Source organism: Mobula hypostoma, chromosome 30 (assembly GCF_963921235.1).
Source record: "Mobula hypostoma chromosome 30, sMobHyp1.1, whole genome shotgun sequence".
Taxonomy (NCBI): domain Eukaryota; kingdom Metazoa; phylum Chordata; class Chondrichthyes; order Myliobatiformes; family Myliobatidae; genus Mobula; species Mobula hypostoma.
This window is the reverse complement of record NC_086126.1, coordinates 21,370,454-21,392,443: the sequence shown is the minus strand read 5'-3', so window position 1 is coordinate 21,392,443 and position 21,990 is coordinate 21,370,454. Positions and strand designations below refer to the sequence as shown.

Below are 21,990 nucleotides of genomic sequence, written 5' to 3'. Positions count from 1 at the left end.
GTCCAAAGACGAACCGGTTAGTAGGTTAATTGGTCATTGTAAATTGCCCCATGATCAGACTAGTGTCGAATTGGTGGGCTGAGAGGCACTGTTCCATGCTGCATCTCTAAATGAATAAAATAAAATAAAATATTTTCATTTTCCAGTATCTGCAGAATCGCCTGTGTTCATATCAAAGCGTTAGCTCTCTGGGAAATGGGGAGAGTAGTCTGTTGAAATAACTTTAGGATCTTTATCGTCCTTCACCCAAACTTTGGCTGCTAGCACTTCCTGTCAGGGTTTTCCGTAGATTTATGGCTGTGGAATGTGGTGGTGATTTATCCTGGAAAGCTGCAGTTCAAATCCCTGCTCCGTAGCAAAGCAGCTTAAAGTTTGTTAGATCGTTCGTTTGTTATCTGCCTTGTCGTATGACATCATCATTATGCGCTGTGTCGTTTGACATCATTATGTGCCATGTCGTATGACGTCATCATTATGTGCCATGTTGTATGATGTGGGTGATTGTGGCCTCGTGACCATGATCGTTCTGGGCAAATTTTTCTACAGAACTCGTTTGCCATTGTCATCTTCTGGGCAGTGTCTTTACAAGATGGGTGACCCCAGCCATTATCGATACTGTTCAGAGATTGCCTGCCTGGCGTCAGTGGTCACATAACCAGGACTTGTGATCTGCACCAGCTGCTCATACAACCGTCCACCACCTGATCCCACGGCTTCATGTCACCCTGATCGAGGGCTAAGCAGGTGCTACCCCTTGCCCAAGGGTGACCTGCAGGCCAGCGGAGGGAAGGAGAGCCTTACACCTACTTTGGTAGAGACATATCCCCACCCTGCCACCTGTTTGTAATAAAAAGGGACGCTGGTGAGGGCCTGTGGGCCTGAGTCTGGTTTACTTTCTGTCTTTGAATGGTTACAACTTCCCCACTTGAGCTGCTGGAGAAGTGTTCTCAATACTTCCCTCTTTCACCTCACTGTCTGGTGAGATAGACCAGTCATTCCCCAAGCGGGCTTCAGGGCGACCAAATGATAGATTTCGGCATGAGAGGACAGAGCGTGGTGTGGTCAGTGCACAGTGAGGACTGAGTGCGTGAGGCCAGGGCTCAGTGTAACACGTGCACATGTCACACCCACCCCCCCCAGGTATATATATGTGCCTAAGACCTTTGCACAGTCCTGTATTCCCCTCATAGTTTTATATACCTACAAAATCTCCCCTCAGTCTTCAACGTTCTAGGGAATAATGTCTTTGCCTATAACTCAGGTGCTCCAGTCCCAACAACATCCTTGTAAATTTTCTCTGCACTCTTTCTACCCAATTTACGTAGGTCTCTTTCATAGGTAAGTCACCAAAACTTCATGTAGTACTCCAAATAAGGCCTCACCAATGTCTTATATGAATTCAACATAACAGCCCGGCTGCTGTACTCGATATCGAGCCATAGAATCGAGAACAACAGTCATAGAACAATCTGTTTGGTAACATAGAGAGGCTGGAGAAGGAGGCATTCGGCCTGCGGGCTTCATGAATGGGGTATTGAGAATCCAGGAGCTGGGGCGTTATGTTACTCCTGTGAAGTATATTGGTGTGACACACCTGGAGCATTGTGCATGGTTCTGCTCACCCAGCTCCAGCCAAGATGTGATTAAAGGTGCAGCAAAGACTCACGAGGATGTTACCGGGACTGAATTATAGCAAGAGACTGGACAGACTGAGACTCTTTTCCCTGGAGTGAAGGAAGCCAAGGGGTGACCTCATAGAAATTTGTCAAGTTACAGGGGGTATACACGAGGTGGACAGTCCCCACGTTATGAAGTCTGAAACAACAAGGCACAAGTTTAAGTTGAGAGGGGGAATATTTAATGGGGACATGAGGGGCAAGGTCTTTTCACTCAGAGGGTGGTGGGAATATGGAACGAGCTGCTTGAGAAATTGGTAGAGGTGGGTATAATTAAAATGTCTAAAAGAGATTTAGATGGACAGGAAAGGTTTAGAGCAGAGGTTCCCACCCTGGGGTTTGCAGAACCCCTGGTTTAAAACTCAAAATCAAGGAGACACAGGCTAAGATATTAATATCCCTCATGCCAGTGTTGGTTGTGGCAAAAGGTGCGAGGCTGGGTTTGCAGCGTGCCAGGATGTGCTGGATTCGGGCACAGCACAGCCTGGGTCCTCCACAACCACTGGTGGAAGTTTTATTTGTGAGGGAAGGACATCACGTGTAGCTCTGACGAGAAAGCCACCATCTCAGCTGATGTCCCTCCTCTCAATGCTTTACCACCACATCCATTGCCCCTGCTTAGCCAGGAGGCAGCCTTGGCACTTCTGTCTGACTCTTAGATGGATAAGGGACAAAATCAGGCTGATGTGACTGGCTCAGGAAGGCTAGCACGAAGGAGTTGGGCTGAAGGGTCTTTCTGCTCTAGCTATGAACTGGGTTTCTCAGTGCACACTGTGGTTTATGGGATGGTCTGTGAAGGATTTAAAAACATAGAAAACCTACAGCCCAATACAGGCCCTTAGGCCCACAATGCTGTGCCGAACATGTCCCAACCTTAGAAATTACTAGGATTACCCATAGCCCTCTATTTTTCTAAGCTCCATGTACCTATCCAGGAGTCTCTTAAAAGACCCTATGGTATCCGCCCCCACCACCGTCACCAGCAGCCCATTCCACGCACTCACCATTATCTGCATAAAAAAACTTACCCTTGACATCTCCTCTGTACCTACTTCCAAGCACCTTAAAACTCTGCCCTCTCGTGCTAGCCATTTCAGCCCTGGGGAAAAGCCTCTGACTATCCACAGGATCAATGCCTCTCATCATCTTATACACCTCCATCAAGTCACCTCACATCCTCCGCCGCTCCAAGGAGAAAAGGCCGAGTTCTGGAGGGTTTGGAGGGTGGGGGCAGCAGCACTGTTCCCTGGGGGTGTGTGACCACGCAATAACTGAAATACTCCCGTGTACTTAGCATTTGTTTCTGCATAGCTGTAATATAGCTAATATCATTTTGAAATCTTTGTTAACATAATTGTGAAATACCCTGTTATTAATTGTGTTAATGAACATTATTCATAAATTTTGTAAATAATAAACATACCACAGCCTTTACTTTGAAACATTTTAGAACTTCAATGTATTAACATTGTCAGTGTTTCAAGTTACAACACCGTCACAAATTGTCACAATAAACAGAGAATGGAAGCTGGTAACTCATTATTGTAAACCGTTGACCTGCTGAGCGCCAACGCCATCTACTCAAAACATTTTACTTTTGCACTTGTGCCTGTCAGTTGTTTTGACTGCCTGACATTGTTTACTTGTGTTGTGAGTTGTGGTTTGTATTTGTTTGATGTGAAGATTACAAAATAAAATATTCAAAGTGCCAGGCTGTTTTCAGGCCGTGTAAAAAATTTCCCACTCAGAGCAATGGTTGGTCCACACTGCTGTAAAAAATAAATTAGAGGGAACATTGGTGGTCAGTATACAGAGCCCTCTTCTTCCACAGCTCAGTAGCAATGGTCTCCCATTCATGATTGTGATTCTTTCTGCCACAGGAGAGCCGGACTCTGGGTGGGCGGAGGAGGATGATGATGCCCACTCCCTGACTGACATCGGGAAGGAGGTAGACGATGATGAGAGAAGGCCCCAGGCCGGATCCTCCCTGCCTGACAGTGAACTGGCACTCTTTGACCCATGTGCCAAGGAAGGTAGGTTGTTACCCCTTGCCCAGAGTGTTCCTCCAGTGTTACTACCATCAGGGGGTGGGTAGAGGATTCAGATTCAGATTTATTTTCCATGTGGATATGGCCCAGTCCATCACGGGTAAAGCCCTCCCCAATATTGAGTACATTTGCATGGAGCAGTGTTACAGGTCAGCAGCATCCATCATCAGGGACCCCCACCACCCAGGACATGCTCTCTTCTCACTGTTCCCATCGGGAAGGAGGTACAGGAGCCTCAGGACTCTCACCACCAGGTTCAGGAACAGTTATTACCCCTCAACCATCAGGCTCCTGAACCAGTGAGGATAACCTCTTTCTTTCTTTTTAAATCTTTTTATTGAGTAAGTATACAAAAAAGGTAAGCCATATAAACATTAATACAATGTTAAAGTATAATAAAATTCCAAAAGATAACAATACCAAAAAGAAAATACTACAATGTAATTTAAGCATAAGAAACCAAAATAACATAATAGTATACTAGATTTTATATATATCAATGGAAAAAAAAAGAAAAAAAAACCCCCCAAAAAAAAACCCACCGTGCAACTAACTAAAAGCAAAGCAAAGCAATGGGCTAACTTGAAACCAAACAGAGTTAAACTTAAAATCACGTCCTCAATCCCGACCTCCATTAAAACAGTGAAAAAAAAAACAAGAAGGGTAAATATTACATTAAATGAAAATATCGAATAAAAGGTCCCCAAATCTGTTCAAATTTAAATGAAGAATCATGAAGGTTACTTCTAATTTTCTCCAGATTCAAACATAAAATCGTCTGAGAAAACCAAAAAAAGGTAGTTGGAGCATTAAGCTCTTTCCAATGTTGTAAAATACATCTTTTCGCCATTAAAGTAAGAAATGCAATCATTCTACGGGCTGAAGGGGAAAGATTACTAGAAATTTTAGGTAGTCCAAAGATAGCAGTAATAGGGTGAGGAGAGATATCTATATTTAATACCTTAGAAATAATATTGAAAATATCTCTCCAAAAAGTTTCCAAAGTAGGGCAAGACCAAAACATATGAGTTAAAGAGGCTATCTGCCCCGAACATCTATCACAGAAAGGATTAATATGCGAGTAAAAACGCGCTAACTTATCTTTGGACATATGTGCTCTATGCACCACTTTAAATTGAATTAGGGAATGTTTAGCACAAATAGAAGAAGTATTAACTAATTGTAAAATCTGCCCCCAATCATCCACAGAAATGGTAAGCCCCAATTCCTGTTCCCAATCTACCCTAATCTTATCAAATGGAGCTTTCCTGAGTTTCATAATAATATTATAAATCATAGCCGAGATAACCTCAACTCTGAACTGATTCCATCGGGAAGGAGGTACAGGAGCCTCAGATCCCACACCACCAGGTTCAGGAACAGTTATTACTCTCAACCATCAGGCTCCTGAACCAGTGAGGATAACCTCAACTCTGAACTGATTCCATCGGGAAGGAGGTACAGAAGCCTCAGATCCCACACCACCAGGTTCAGGAACAGTTATTACCCTCAACCATCAGGCTCCTGAACCAGTGAGGATAACCTCAACTCTGAACTGATTCCATCGGGAAGGAGGTACAGGAGCCTCAGATCCCACACCACCAGGTTCAGGAACAGTTATTACCCTCAACCATCAGGCTCCTGAACCAGTGAGGATAACCTCAACTCTGAACTGATTCCATCGGGAAGGAGGTACAGGAGCCTCAGATCCCACACCACCAGGTTCAGGAACAGTTATTACCCTCAACCATCAGGCTCCTGAACCAGTGAGGATAACCTCAACTCTGAACTGATTCCATTGGGAAGGAGGTACAGGAGCCTCAGGACTCACACCACCAGGTTCAGGAACAGTTATTACCCTCAACCATCAGGCTCCTGAACCAGTGAGGATAACCTCAACTCTGAACTGATTGCATCGGGAAGGAGGTACAGGAGCCTCAGATCCCACACCACCAGGTTCAGGAACAGTTATTACCCCTCAACCATCAGGCTCCTGAACCAGAGGGGATAACCTCAACTCTGAACTGATTCCATCGGGAAGGAGGTACAGGAGCCTCAGATCCCACACCACCAGGTTCAGGAACAGTTATTACCCCTCAACCATCAGGCTCCTGAACCAGAGGGGATAACTTCACTCAACTTCACTTGCCCCATCACTGAACTGTTCCCACAACTTACGGACTCGCTTTCAAGGACTCTTCTTCTCATGTTCTTGATATTTATTGCTTATTTATTTTTTTTTGTATTTGGACAGTTTGTTATCTTTTGCACTCTGGTTGTCCACCCTGTTGGTGTGATCTTTCATTGATTCTTTTACAGTTAATGGATTTATTGAGTATGCCCACAAGAAAGTGAATCTCAGGGTTGTATGTGGTGACATATACAATGCTGTGCAAAAGTCTTAGGCACATTTATATAGCCAGAGCGCCTGTAACTTTTGCACGGTGCTGTACTTGTCAACGTGGAGCGGAGAGCGAGTTTGTAAATCTAGTGGGAGCAAAGGATGTTGGGAATGGTGAGGGTGGGGCGCCGTGGGAGGGGTGTGGGACAGGTGGCAGAGAAGGAGTGTCAGGGGTGGGTAGGTAGTGTGAGTCCTGAGGCTCCTGTACCTCCTTCCCGATGGAATCAGTTCAGAGTTGAGGTTATCCTCACTGGTTCAGGAGCCTGATGGTTGAGGGGTAATAACTGTTCCTGAACCTGGTGGTGTGGGACCCGAGGCTCCTGTACCTCCTTCCCGATGGAATCAGTTCAGAGTTGAGGTTATCCTCACTGGTTCAGGAGCCTGATGGTTGAGGGGTAATAACTGTTCCTGAACCTGGTGGTGTGGGACCTGAGGCTCCTGTACCTTCTACCTGATGGTAGCAGTGAGAAAGAGCTCGGCCTGGGTGGTGGGGATCTCTGATGATGGATGCTGCTTTTCTACGGCAACGTTTCATGTAGATGTGCTCAATGGTTGGGAGGGTTTTACCTGTGATGTACCGGACCAAATCCACTACCTTTTGTAGAATTTTCTGCTGGAAGGCCTTGGTGTTCCCATACCAGGCCGAAATGCAGCCAGTCAGCGCACATCTGTAGAAGTTTGTCAACGTTTTCGATGACATGCTGAACCTCCACAGGTTCCTGAAGTAGAGATGCTGTTGTGCTGTCTTTGACCAGGACATACAGGTCAGTAGGTTAACGGGTCATGGTAAATTGTCCCGTAATTAGGTTTCAGTTGCGGGGGTTGGTTACTGGGCGGTGTGGCTCGGAGGGTCAGAAGTGTCTAGTCCGTGCTCTATCTCAATCAATAAATAATCGGTAACACACACTCTAAATGCTGGAGGAACTCAGCAAGCATCAGAAACAGTCGGGGTTTTGGGCCGAGACCCTTCTTCCTCAGGAAAGGAAGGGGGAAGATGCCAGAATGAAAAGGTGGGGTGAAGGCTGGAGAGGAATATCAGTCAGTATGGGCTGAAGGGCCTGTGTTCTAATTGACGCTGTGACTCTGCTGTTACAGAGGCTGGAGAGGAATATCAGTCAGTATGGGCTGAAGGGCCTGTGTTCTAATCGACGCTGTGACTCTGCTGTTACAGAGGCTGGAGAGGAATATCAGTCAGTATGGGCTGAAGGGCCTGTGTTCTAATTGACGCTGTGACTCTGCTGTTACAGAGGCTGGAGAGGAATATCAGTCAGTATGGGCTGAAGGGCCTGTGTTCTAATCGACGCTGTGACTCTGCTGTTACAGAGGCTGGAGAGGAATATCAGTCAGTATGGGCTGAAGGGCCTGTGTTCTAATTGACGCTGTGACTCTGCTGTTACAGAGGCTGGAGAGGAATATCAGTCAGTATGGGCTGAAGGGCCTGTGTTCTAATTGACGCTGTGACTCTGCTGTTACAGAGGCTGGAGAGGAATATCAGTCAGTATGGGCTGAAGGGCCTGTGTTCTAATCGACGCTGTGACTCTGCTGTTACAGAGGCTGGAGAGGAATATCAGTCAGTATGGGCTGAAGGGCCTGTGTTCTAATCGACGCTGTGACTCTGCTGTTACAGAGGCTGGAGAGGAATATCAGTCAGTATGGGCTGAAGGGCCTGTGTTCTAATCGACGCTGTGACTCTGCTGTTACAGAGGCTGGAGAGGAATATCAGTCAGTATGGGCTGAAGGGCCTGTGTTCTAATCGACGCTGTGACTCTGCTGTTACAGAGGCTGGAGAGGAATATCAGTCAGTATGGGCTGAAGGGCCTGTGTTCTAATTGACGCTGTGACTCTGCTGTTACAGAGGCTGCCCCTGCCTGCGCTTGGCAGAGTAACTTAGAGGCACTCTCGGTCGCCAGTGGCCGGGCGGAGGAGCCCAGGGACCCCGAGGACCTGGAAGCCAGACTGTTAACCCTGAGGGTGTCGTCGCCGGACAGCGAGCACTCGCTTGGGATCGAGGGGCTGGAGGGCACCGACTACTTGAGTGCGGCGGCGGCCTGCATCAAAAAGGCTCTGGAGTGGGAGGCGGCCCAGGAGTATGAACTGGCCTTGAGCTGTTACTGCAGTGGGGTGGCCATTCTGCTGAGAGGCCTCCAGGGTAGGTGCTGAACCTGCTGGTTTTTCTGTATTAATCAGACGAACATCAAAACAGACAGTGAACTATATTGTTTGCGTTAACAACCAACACAGTCTGACGATGTGCTGGGGGCAGCCGGCAAGGGTCACCACACATTCTAGCAAACCCACAATAGAAACATAGAAAACCTGCAGCACAATACAGCCCCTTCGGCCCACAAAGCTGTCTTAGAAATTACCAGGCCTCTATTTTTCTAAGCTCCTTGTACCTATCCAGGAGTCTCTTAAAAGACCCTATCGTATCCGCCTCCACCACCGTTGCCGGCAGCCCATTCCACGCACCCACCACTCTGAGTAAAAAACTTACCCAACATCTCCTCTGTACCTACTTCCCCAGCACCTTAAACCTGTGTCCTCTTGACACAATACAATAACGTGTAGACACAATATAACAATGTGTAGATACTGTACAACGCGTAGACAACACACAACGCGTAGACAACACACAATGTGTAGACACCGTACGACAACGCATAGACAACATACAACGCGTAGACAACACACGTGTAGACACCGTACAACAACGCGTAGACAACATACAACGCATAGACAGCATACAACAACGTGTAGACACCATACAACAACATGTAGGTGACATATGACAAGCAACAACAAGAAAATAAGCTCACTCCCCATCATAACCTTGGATATATTGAATGGAAAGTTTGCTAGGTTGTTGTTTGATAAGGGGTTGAAAGGTGATGGGGAGAAGGCAGGAGAGTGGGGTTGAGAGGGAAGATCAATCAGCCATCGCACAATGGTGGAACAGACCCGATGGGCCGCATGGCCTGATTCTGCTCTGGTATCTTACAGCGTTGTGGCTGATAGAAACTCCCAGCTCAACGATCACTTGGGCATGGATGGAACTGGCGTTTACTGCCGCTGGGGTGTGGGGGAAGCAGGTACTGCTCTGGGAGGGGTTGCGGCCAAACGACGGCTAACAGGCGTTTTTCCTCTTAAGGTGAGCCAAGTGCAGAGAGGCAAGATGCTATTAAAAAGAGGGTGGCCGAGTATCTGAACCACGCAGAAACCATCTTCGCTGTACACCTCAAGGACACAGTAGCGAAAGATGCCACGCCACCTTCGGTGAGTGTCACCAGAGGGTGAACATATCCGTGCTAGTCACCCGGGCACTCTCCCCATCTCGGTAAGTGTCACCAGAGGGTGAACATATCCGTGCTAGTCACCCGGGCACTCTCCCCATCTCGGTAAGTGTCACCAGCGGGTGAACATATCCGTGCCAGTCACCCGGGCACTCCTCTTCTCAATAAGTGTCACCAGCGGGTGAACAGATCCGCGCCAGGCTCCCGGGCACTCCTCTTCTCAATAAGTGTCACCAGCGGGTGAACAGATCTATGCCAGGCTCCCGGGCACTACCCATCTCGGTAAGTGTCACCAGCGGGTGAACAGATCTATGCCAGGCACCCAGGCACTCTCCCCATCTCGTTAAGTGTCACCAGCGGGTGAACAGATCTATGCCAGGCACCCGGGCACTCTCCCCATCTCGGTAAGTGTCACCAGCGGGTGAACATATCCGTGCCAGTCACCCGGGCACTCCTCTTCTCAGTAACTGTCACCAGCGGGTGAACAGATCCGCGCCAGGCTCCCGGGCACTCCTCTTCTCAATAAGTGTCACCAGCGGGTGAACAGATCCGCGCCAGGCTCCCGGGCACTCTCCCCATCTTGATAAGTGTCACCAGCGTTGAACAGATCTATGCCAGACACCCGGGCACTCTCACCACCTGGGGAATGTGTGATGGGACAGTACAGAGGGAACTTCAGTCCCCGAACACCTCCACAGTGCCCCTGAGCATCTTGTCTAGGGAGATGCAGAAGAGGGCAAGATGGAGGGAGGGGTTAGATCGAGCTGAGATTTTTTATCTATTGAGGTAGAGTTTGGAATGGGCCCCTCCAGCACTTCGAACATCACTGCCCAGCAGCTCCTGGCTTAACCCTAGCCTAATCACAGGACAATTTTCAATGACCAATTTGCCCAACTGGTACATCTTTGGACTGTGGGAGGAAACCCACACATTCCACGAGGGAGGACGTACAAATGACTTTGGAATTGAACTCTGAAGTCCTGAGCTGCTGTCTGTCCGCTACGCTAACATGACAAGGTCATAGGTTGAAAGGTCAGCACCACACCGTGGGCCAAAGGGCCTACACTCTAGTGTTCTGTTACCAGGCAGTTGGCCTGGGCAGAACCCTCAGACTCCTGCCTGCGTGTCCTGCCCAGAGCTAGTTTGACCAGGCCCTGGAGCAAGGCTAGCAGGAAGCCCTCCCAGCGGCCTGCTCCTTCTGTACCGGATGACCAAGTGTGAAGAGGTTGAGGTTAAATTGTAACCGGAGGGCAAGGTGCTGCCCACTCAGAAATGCAAATGGTCTCTTCCAGCCCACAGACTTTTTATTGATTCTCACAGTATCTCACTGCCAGTGGGCTCAAAGTGAAGATGCTCGAATCTCCGCCCTCCCCTGTTCAGCCCTTCCAACCTGACCTGAAACGTCAACTGACCACTTGGATCGGGTGACACGGTAGCATAGCAAGGTGCTTGTTACGGCTGTTGTCGGAGTTCAGAGCTCTGACGTGTGCAAAGCGACTTGGGAGTCCTCACGCCAGGTTCCCTAAAGGTTAACCTGCAGGCTGAGTCAGCGGTGAGGAAGTCAAATACGATGTTAGCATTCAATTCGAGAGGATGAGAATACTGAAAGCAAGAATGTAATTTCATCCACTTTGCCTCCAACTTCCACCTGGCCTCAAGTTCACCCAGTCCATTTCCAACACTTCTCTTCCCTTTCTTCATCTCACTGTCTCCATCTCCGGAGAAAGCTTATCTACTGGTGTCTATCGTAAGCCAACGGACTCTCACAGCTACCTGGCCTATACCTCGTCCCACCCTGCTACTTGTAAAAATGTCATCCCCTTCTCTCAGTCCCTCCATCTCTGCCGCATCTGCTCTCAGGATGAGGCTTTTCATTCTAGAATGAAGATGTCCTCCTTTTTCAAAGAAAGGGGCTTCCCTTCTTCCACCATCAATGCTGCCCTCATCTCTTCCATTTCACACATATCTGCTCTTACTCCATCCTCCTGCCACCCTACCAGGTGTAGGGTTTCCCCTATCCTCACCTAGGCGCCTCTGCGTCCATCACATAATTCTCCGAAACTTCCGCCACCTCCAACTGGATCCCACCAACAGGCGCATCTTTCCCTCCCACCCCCCCCCCACTTTCTGCTTTGTGAGTCCCTCGTCTGTTCATCCCTCCCCACCGATCTCCCTCCTGACACTTACCCTTGCAAGTGGAGCAAGTGCTACGCTTGCCCCTATACGTCCTCCCTCCCTGCCATTCAGAGCCCCAAGCAATCCTTCCATGTGAGATGACACTTCACCTTTGAATCTGTTGGGGTCATCTACTGTAAATGGTGCTCCCGGTGTGACCTCCTGTATGTTGGTGAGACCGATGTAGATAGGGAGACCTATCTCCCTATCTATCTCTGCCAGAAGGAGGGGTTCTCCCAGTGGCCACCCATTTTAATTCCACTTCCCAATCCCATTCCAATATGTCCACCTATGGCCTCCTCCACTGTCAATATAACACCATGAGACCGTAAGATATAGGAGCAGAAGTAAGCTGTTTGGCCCATCGAGTCTGCTCCGCCATTCTGTCATGGGCTGATCTAATTTATCCCCACTCCCCTGCCTTCTCCCCATATTGATTAGCTCTGGCTAATCAAGATCCTATCTATCTCTGCCTTAAATGCACCCAATGACTTGGCCTCCACAGCCACTCGTGGCTTAGGTTGGAGGAACCTAAGGAACAACACCTTATCTTCCGTTTGGGTAGCCTCCAACCTGATGGCATGAACATTGATTTGTCAAACTTCCAGTAATGCCTCCAACCACCCCCCCCCTCATCATTTCCCATCCCGTTGCCCTTCTCTCATGTTATCTCCTTGGCTGCCATCACCTCCCTCTGGTGCTCACCTCCTTTTCTCCCTTGGCCTTCTGTCTCTTTCACCAATTGACTTCCTAGCTCTTTGCTCCATCCCTCTCCTTCCAAGTTTCACCAATCGCCTGCCGTTTCTCTCTCCCCTCTCCCCACCTTTCAACATCAACTCCTCAGTTTTTTTTTCTCCAGTCCTGCTGAAGGGTCTCGGCCCGAAACGTCGACCGTACTTTTTTTCTATCGATGCTGCCTGGCCTGCTGAGTTCCTCCAGCATTTTGTGTGTGTTGCATGTACAAACCCCATTTCCAGAAAAGTTTGGATATTTTCCAAAATGCAATAAAAACAAAAACCTGTGATATGTTAATTCACGTGAACCTTTATTTAACTGACAAAAGTACAAAGAAAAGATTTTCAATAGTTTTACTGACAAACTTAATTGTATTTTGTAAATATACACAAATTTAGAATTTGATGGCTGCAACACACTCAACAAAAGTTGGGACAGAGTTAAAATAAGATTGAAAAGTGCACAGAATATTCAAGTAACACCAGTTTGGAAGACTCCACATTAAGCAGGCTAATTGGTAGCAGGTGAGGTATCATGACTGGGTATAAAAGTAGCGTCCATCAAAGGCTCAGTCTTTGCAAGCAAGGATGGGTCGTGGCTCACCCCTTTGTGCCAATTTTGTGAGAGAATTGTTAGTCAGTTCAAAAGGAACATTTCTCAGCGCGAGATTGCAGAGTCTTTCAACATCTACAGTACATAATATTGTGAAAAGATTCAAAGAATTCAGAGACATCTCAGTGCGTAAAGGGCAGTGCGTAAACCACTGTTGAATGCGCGTGATCTTCGAGCCCTCAGGTGGCACTGCCTAAGAAACCGTCATGTTACTGTGACAACTACAGCCACCTGGGCTCGGGAGTACTTCGGAAAACCATTGTCACTCAACACAGTCCATCGCTGCATCCAGAAATGCAACTTAAAACTGTATTACGCAAGGAGGAAGCCATACATCAACTCTATGTGGAAACGCCGGTGAGTTCTCTGGGCCCGAGCTCATCTCAGATGGACCGAAAGACTGTGGAACCGTGTGCTGTGGTCAGATAAGTCCACATTTCAGCTAGTTTTCGGAAAAAACGGGCGTCGAGTTCTCCCTGCCAAAGATGAAAACGGCCATCCAGATTGTTATCAACGAAAGGTGCAAAAGCCAGCATCTGTGATGGTATGGGGGTGCATCAGTGCCCACGGTGAATTTCATGTATGTGAAGCTACCATTGACTCTGAGGCGTATATTAGGATTTTAGAGAGACATATGTTGCCATCAAGGTGTTGTCTCTTCCCGGGACGTCCATGCTTATTTCAGCAGGACAATGCCAGACCACATTCTGCACGGACTACAACAGCGTGGCTTTGTAGACACAGAGTGCGTGTGTTTGACTGGCCTGCTGCCAGTCCAGATCTATCTCCTATTGAAAATGTATGGCGCATCATGAAGAGAAGAATCAGATAACGGAGACCACGGACTATTGAGCAGCTGAAGTCTTATAGAATGGACAAAATTTCCAATTGCAAATCTACTACAATTAGTATCCTCAGTTCCAAAACGATTAAAAAGTGTTATTAAAAGGAAAGGTGATGTAACACAATGGTAAACATGCCTCTGTCCCAACTTTTGTTGAGTGTGTTGCAGCCATCAAATTCTAAATTTGTGTATGTTTACAAAATACAATTAAGTTGGTCAGTAAAACTATGAAAATCTTTGTAAATCTTTTCTTTTCTTTGTACTTTTATCAGTTAAATAAAGGTTGACGTGGTTTATGTTTTTATTGCATTTTGGCAAATATCCCAACTTTTCTGGAAATGGGGTTTGTAATAGTGAGGCTCTATAGGCATTGGTCAGACAACACGGAGTATTGAGAGCAGTTTTGAGCCGTTATCTAAGAAAGGATGTGCTGACATAGGAGAGGGTTCAGAGAAGATTCACAAAAATGATTCTGGGAATTAAAGAGGTTAACATATGAGAAACATTTGATGGCTTTGGACCTGTACTCACTGGAATTTAAAAGATTGGGGGGAAGTTCTCAATGAAACCTATTCAATGTTGAAAGGCCTCGATAGAATGCATGTGGAGAGGATGTTTCCTATGGTGGGGGAGTCTAAGACCAGAGAACACAGATAGAGTGGATGTGGAGAGGATGTTTCCTATAGTGGGGGAGTCTAGGACCATAGGACACAGATAGAGTGGATGTGGAGAGGATGTTTTCTATAGTGGGGGAGTCTAGGACCAGAGGACACAGATAGAGTGGATGTGGAGAGGATGTTTCCTATAGTGGGGGAGTCTAGGACCAGAGGACACAGATAGAGTGCGCGTGGAGAGGATGTTTACTATAGTGGGGGAGTCTCGGACCAGAGGACACAGGTAGAGTGGATGTGGAGAGGATGTTTCCTATAGTGGGGGAGTCTCGGACCAGAGGACACAGGTAGAGTGGATGTGGAGAGGATGTTCCTATAGTGGGGGAGTCTAGGACTAGAGGGCACAGCCTCATAACAGAAGGATGCCCATTCAGAACAGAGATAAGGAGGGATTTCTTTAGCCCGAGGATGGTGAATATGTAGAATTCATTGCCACAGGTGCCTGTGGAAGTCAAGTCATTGGTTATATTTAAGGCAGATGTTAATGGATTCTTGATTGGTCAGGGCGTGAAGGGATGCGGGGAGTAGGCTGGAGATTAGAAATATACAGCACAATACAGGCCCTTTGGCCCACAAAGCTGTGCCGAACATGCCCCTACCTTAGAACTACCTAGGCTTTACCCATAGCCCTCTATTTTTCTAAGCTCCATGTAGCCATTCAGGAGTAAAAGACCCTATCGTTTCCGCCTCGACCACCGCTGCCAGCAGCCCATTCCACGCACTCACCACTCTCTGCATAAAAAACTTACCCAACATCTCCTCTGTACCTACTATCAAGCACCTTTAAAAACCATGCCCTCTTGTGCTAGCCATTTCAGCCCTGGGGAAAAGCCTCTGACTATCCACACGATCAATGCCTCTCAATATCTTGTACACCTCTATCAGGTCACCTCTCATCCTCCGTCGCTCCAAGGAGAAAAGGCCGAGTTCACTCAACCTATTCTCATAAGGCATCCTCCCCAATCCAGGCAACATCCTTGTAAATCTCCTCTGCATCCTTTCTATGGTTTCCACATCCTTCCCATAGTGAGGTGACCAGAACTGAGCACAGTACTCCAAGTGGGATCTGACCAGGATCCTATATAGCTGTAACATTACCTCTCAGCTCTTAAACTCAATCCCACGACTGATGAAGGCCAATGCACCTTATGCCTTCTTAACCTCAAAGCCAGCCTGCGGAGCAGCTTTGAGTGTCCCATGGACTCAGACCCCAAGATCCCTCTGGACCTCTGATTGGGCTGAGGGAGAAATAGATCAGACTTAATGGGCCAAATGTCCCAGTGCTGCTCGTGTACCTTGTTGCCAATTTCAACGCTGTTCTCCAAGAAGACTGGACATTCTCCCCGTAACCGTTTGGGTTTCCTCCAAGTACTCTGGTTTCCTCGCACAGTCCGAAGGCGTAGGTTAATTGGTCATTGAAATTTTCCCATGATTGGATGAGGGTTAAATCGGGGCATGTTAGGGTTTACTGGATGGGGGGCAGGAAGGACCAGTTCTGTGTACTATTACTCAGTGAAACAAATAAACGTGTGCACAGAGGTGTGGGACACAGGGATAAGGACCAAACAGAGAGTATTAGGAGCAGCTTAGCGTGGCTGCAGTCAGCATGCACCGACGGGCTGAAGGCTCTCACCTCCTGCAATCTGCAATGCTCGATAACTCGACAGCCCTCCACAGATGTGTTGAGTTCCTCCAGCAGGTTCGGTGTGTTTCCCATTCCGGGGCCCGTGGTGCCTTGTCTGTCCACTCACGGTCAGTACCGGCATGGTTCCAAATCACAGAGGCCCAGGACCAACATGCAGGAGCTGATATACGTCATGTCACTCGGTCCTGTCGTATGGTGGGGGCCGATACATGTCACTCGGTCCTGTCGTATGGTGGGGGCCAATACACGTGACTCAGTCCTGTCGTAGGGTGGGGGCATGTGACTCCGTCCTGTCATAGGGTGGGGGCACGTGACTCCGTCCTGTCGTAGGGTGGGGACACATGAATCTGTCCTGTCGTAGGGTGGGGACCGATACACGTCACTCTGTCCTGTCATAAGGTGGGGACTGATACACGTCACTCTGTCCTGTCGTAGGGTGGGGACATGTCACTCTGTCCTGTCGTAGGGTGGGGACTGATACACGTCACTCAGTCCTGTCGTAGGGTGGGGACTAATACACGTCACTCTGTCCTGTCGTAGGGTGGGGATCGATACACGTCACTCAGTCCTGTCGTAGGGTGGGGACTAATACACGTCACTCTGTCCTGTCGTAGGGTGGGGATCGATACACGTCACTCAGTCCTGTCGTAGGGTGGGGACACATGAATCTGTCTTGTCGTAGGGTGGGGACCGATACACGTCACTCTGTCCTGTCATAAGGTGGGGACTGATACACGTCACTCGGTCCTGTCGTATGGTGGCGGCCAATACACGTGTCTCAGTCCTGTCGTAGGGTGGGGGCACGTGACTCCGTCCTGTCATAGGGTGGGGGCACGTGACTCCGTCCTGTCGTAGGGTGGGGACTGATACACGTCACTCAGTCCTGTCGTAGGGTGGGGACACATGAATCTGTCCTGTCGTAGGGTGGGGACCGATACACGTCACTCTGTCCTGTCATAAGGTGGGGACTGATACACGTCACTCTGTCCTGTTGTAGGGTGGGGACATGTCACTCAGTCCTGTCGTAGGGTGGGGACTGATACACGTCACTCTGTCCTGTCGTAGGGTGGGGACCGATACACGTCACTCTGTCCTGTCGTAGGGTGGGGATCGATACACGTCACTCAGTCCTGTCGTAGGGTGGGGATCGATACACGTCACTCAGTCCTGTCGTAGGGTGGGGACACATGAATCTGTCCTGTCGTAGGGTGGAGACCAATACGAATTTCTCAGTAAATTTATTATGGAAGTACACTTTTGTCATCATCTACAATTCTGAGATTCTTTCTTGTGGGCATTCACAAAGTGCAAGAAACAGAATAGACTCATTTAAATCCACACTCAACAGGACGGTAACACAGCCAGCATGCAAAAAAAGAAATTCTGCAATAATAGTAAATAAACAACCAGTTAATATTAAAAACTTGAAATTCAGAGTCCTTGAAATTGAGTCCATAGGTTGTGGAAACAGTTCTGTGATGGGGCAGGTGAAGTTATCCCCTCTGGTTCAGGAGCCTGATGGTTGAGGGTAATAACTGTTGCTGAACCTGGTGGTGTGGGACCTGAGGCTCCTGTACCTCCTTCCCGGTGGCAGCAGTGAGAAGAGAGCATGTCCTGGACACTACATCACTGAGTGTATCCCTCACTTTTCTCTTCCAGTGACTGCAGAGCGTGCCCTGACCGATCGCCAGGACCAAAGACCGTGCCCTGCTCCCTTGAGGGCCTTCCAGGACACAGCGTTCGGAGCCTTATCCTGATACCTCCTCCACGTGCCTGAACAAAGATATGCGTAATGGTTTTATCCAAAGTCTTCCAGAACACTGACCTTGCTGACTGACTCTCTCTGTCCTAACACAGTGCTATTGTAGATAGAGCGCAGCATCCTGGTAAGAGAGAGCTGGAGGTCGGGGTCTGGGTCAGGGGCGAATGCCCAGTGTTAGAAACCAGCTCAGCCACATGCACCCTGGTCCAGGAGTTACAGGGCTGTGGGTATTGAGGTGTGAGGGGAGGGTGTTCTCTGTGTAAACACTGTCCTGTGCGAAGAAGCACAGTGTCCCTGCTCTCTGGATCCAGTTGGGAGGACACTGAGGCCTGTGGTGGGCTCTAGTTCCAATCCACAGGGCTGGTGGGGTGGAGATGGGCCGGCCACACTGAGGCCAGACTACACACAGATGTGGGGCTGGCACTGTGAACCCCTGCACTGGGGCTGGTGTCCAGACGGTGTGAACCCCTGCACTGGAGACAAATGTTCAGCCAGTGGGGTCCCTGCACTGGAGACAACTGTTCAGCCAGTGGGGTCCCTGCACTGGAGACAAATGTTCAGCCAGTGGGGTCCCTGCACTGGAGACAACTGTTCATCCAGTGGGGTCCCTGCACTGGAGACAGGTGTCAGACAGTGTGTTCTCTGCACTGGAGACAGATGTGCGGACAGTGTGATCCCTGCACTGGAGACAGATGTCAGACAGTGTGATCTCTGCACTGGAGACAGATGTGTGGACAGTGTGATCCCTGCACTGGAGACAGATGTGTGGACAGTGTGTTCTCTGCACTGGAGACAGATGTGCGGACAGTGTGATCCCTGCACTGGAGACAGATGTCAGACAGTGTGATCTCTGCACTGGAGACAGATGTGTGGACAGTGTGATCTCTGCACTGGAGACAGAGGTGTGGACAGTGTGATCCCTGCACTGGAGACAGATGTGTGGACAGTGTGATCCCTGCACTGGAGACAGATGTGTGGATAGTGTGTTCTCTGCACTGGAGACAGATGTGTGGACAGTGTGATCCCTGCACTGGAGATAGGTGTCAGACTGTGATCCCTGCACTGGAGACAGATGTGTGGACAGTGTGTTCTCTGCACTGGAGACAGATGTGCGGACAGTGTGATTTTGGCCATGTGGTTTGGGATGTACTTCGACTGAAGGAGCCTCCTGCTCCCCACCGGGACAGAGAGCTTCGGCCCTGACAGTGCAGCACCTCCCTCCGGCCTGTACTGCTGGGGAGCGTGGGGTGGGGGTGAGGAGAAAACCTGACCCACTCACCCTCCCCATTGTTCTCCCTGAAGTGGTGAGGCCCCTGGGGATCACTCTGCTTTTGTTGATTGACGCAAGGAGCTGGGTGTTGGATATTTTGTTCTGTCTCGTCTATCCCTCCTCCCACTCTACTCTCTATCCTCCTCCTTCCCTTCCTCCCTCCCTCCCACTCCCCTTTCTATCCCCCTTCTTCCCCCTCCCTCCTCCCTCCTTTCCTTCCCTTCCCTCCTCCCTCTCACTCCCCTTTCTATCCCCCTTCCCTTCCTCCCTCCTTCCTCCTCCCGCCCTCTTTTCCCTCCTCCACCCTCAATGTTGCTGAGCTGTGAGATACTCTCCCCACCCTGGATAGACTTGTGTCCACCCTCCAAAGCGACAAGTGAACACTCGCATTTAAGCCTCCTGGCTCTGCTGTTGTTGGCCTCTGTGTGTGTGTGTGTGTGTGTGTCTGTGTATATCTCTGTGTCTGTGTGTGTGTCTGCTGTTGGTGCGTGTGTGTGTCTGTGTCTGTGTGTGTGTGTGTGCATGTGTGTGTGTGTGTGCTGGTTTCTAGGTGTGTGTGTGTGTATGTGCGTGTGTGTGTGTGTCCGTCTGTCTCTGTGTGTGTATCCGTCTGTCTCTGTGAGTGTGTGTGTGTGTGTCTGTCTGTCTGTGTGTGAGTGTGTGTGTGTGTGTGTGTCTGTGTGTGCTGGTTTCTAGGTGTGTGTGTGTGTGTGTGTCTGTGTGTGCTGGTTTCTAGGTGTGTGTCTGTGTGTGTGTGTGTGTGTGTGTGTGTGCGCGTGTGTGTGTGTGTGTATGTATGTGCGTGTGTGTGTGTGCGTGTGTGTGCGTCCGTCTGTCTGTGTGTGTGTGTGTGTGTGCGCGTGTGTGTGTGTGTGTGCGTCCGTCTGTGTGTGTGTGTGTGTGTGTGTGTGTCTCCGTCTGTGTGTGTGTGTGTGCGTGTGTGTGTGTCTCCGTCTGTGTGTGTGTGTGTGTCTGTGTGTGTGTGTGTGTGTGTGTCTGTGTGTGCTGGTTTCTAGGTGTGTACAGGCTGCTGCAAGTCTCACTGTCTGTCAGCCGCACACGGCGGCCTCCCCTCTAACTGCCAGTCCGAACACTCTCGAGCCTTAATGTTCAAATATCTCAACAGGTTAATTTATTTTGTAATATTGCATATTGTGTGTCTCTAATCAAAGTGATTCCAATTAATCTGGTTGTCTGTTGCGTTCTGTTTATTGTTGAAAGTAAAGTTATTATATGTCACCATCTACACCCTGACATTCATACTCAATAAATCCATAATGGAAAGATAACCATAACAGAATCAATGAAAGGCCTCACCAGCTTTGGTTCAGTCAGTGTTAAAGACAACAGATGTGCAAATATAGAAAGGAAGAAATAATAATAATAATAAATAAATAAGCAGTAAATATTGAGAACATGAGATAAAGAGTTCATGAAAGTGAATCCACAGGTTGTGGGAACAGTTCGGTGAAGTTGAGTGAAGTTATCCCCTCTGCTTCAGGAGCCTGATGGTTGAGGGGTAATAACTGTTCCTGAACCTGGTGGTGTGGGACCTGAGGCTCCTGTACCTCCTTCCCGATGGAATCAGTTCAGAGTTGAGGTTATCCTCTCTGGTTCAGGAGCCTGATGGTTGAGGGGTAATAACTGTTCCTGAACCTGGTGGTGTGGGACCTGAGGCTCCTGTACCTCCTTCCCGATGGAATCAGTTCAGAGTTGAGGTTATCCTCACTGGTTCAGGAGCCTGATGGTTGAGGGGTAATAACTGTTCCTGAACCTGGTGGTGTGGGACCTGAGGCTCCTGCACCTTCTTCCTGATGGGAACAGTGAGACGAGAGCGTGTCCTGGCTGGTGGAGGTCCCTGATGATGGACGCTGCTTTCCCGCGACAGTGTCCAGTACAGATGTGCTCAGTGGTGGGGAGGGCTTTACCCGTGATGGACTGGGCTGTATCCACTACTCTTTGTAGGATTTTCCATTCAAGGGCATCGATATTTCTATACCAGGCCGTGCTGCGGCCCGTCAAAATGCTCTCCACCAAACATCTATAGAAGCTTCTATAAAATGTTAGATGACGTGCTGAGTCTTCACAGTTCCTACCTTGGACTCTGGTGGTCAAACGGAGAACGTGCAAACTCCGCAGATGGATCAGACCAGGGTTTCTGAAGCTCTGAGACCGTCTGCTTAACTTCTCATCCCACACTGATGAAGTGTCCCGACCTGAAGCACTGACTGTTTAGTCCTCTCCACAGATGCTGCCTGACCTGCTGAGTTTCCCCAGCATGTGTGTGTGTGTTGCTGTGGATTTCCAGCATCTGCAGAATCTCAGGCGCCTACACTTCTCCCAGGTGGAAAGAGTGTTTCAGATCAGGAGAGGGACGGTTCGTTTTCTGTAGAGCCGAGGTGGCTGAGCGGGGAGCAGAGAGACCAGACAGGAAGAAGCCTTTCCTCGTGGCAGAGGGTGTAGGAGCAGAGGGGCAGGAGATTTAGAGGGGATTCTCCCCCGGGTGAGGCGGTGGGGCAAAGATGCTTACTCTTTGGAAATGCCAAGACGAGGACTCTTCTCGGAATGTGCCCAGTATTCACTGGTCATCGCAGATGAGACCTGTTTTTATCCTGTTCAACTGTGAGTTTTAAAGTGTGGGTTCGGAATCTGATTCTGGGACAGAGGATCAGAGCTGAGTGAGCTGCTCCTGTGTGTGTGTGTGTGAGAGAGAGAGAGACTTACTGTGTGCATGAGCAGGATGTGAGAGAGTAGAGGTGTGGATGTATGTGTGAGTGATTGTATGTGCATATGATGAGATGTTTTGCCGATGCAGTCAGTGACCATTTTATAAGGTACAGTATTTCCTGTGGTTGTTGAGT

At 48.9% G+C, this 21,990-nt stretch overlaps 1 protein-coding gene across 2 annotated transcripts in view; it reads left to right on the top strand.

Moving 5' to 3' along the window:
- Positions 1 to 20,703, top strand: part of snx15 (sorting nexin 15) — a 37,111-nt gene extending 16,408 nt beyond the window's left edge. Inside the window, exons 6-9 of one of the 2 annotated variants that reach the window (XM_063036564.1) lie at positions 3,557 to 3,709; positions 7,981 to 8,274; positions 9,274 to 9,459; positions 17,757 to 20,703. In XM_063036564.1, coding sequence (XP_062892634.1) covers positions 3,557 to 3,709; positions 7,981 to 8,274; positions 9,274 to 9,419 — 593 coding nt within the window. In that variant the 3' untranslated portion in view covers positions 9,420 to 9,459; positions 17,757 to 20,703. The remainder of the gene's footprint in view (positions 1 to 3,556; positions 3,710 to 7,980; positions 8,275 to 9,273; positions 9,460 to 17,756) is intronic. The other variant, XM_063036566.1, reaches the window with a different exon arrangement.
- The last annotated feature ends 1,287 nt before the right edge of the window (positions 20,704 to 21,990 follow it).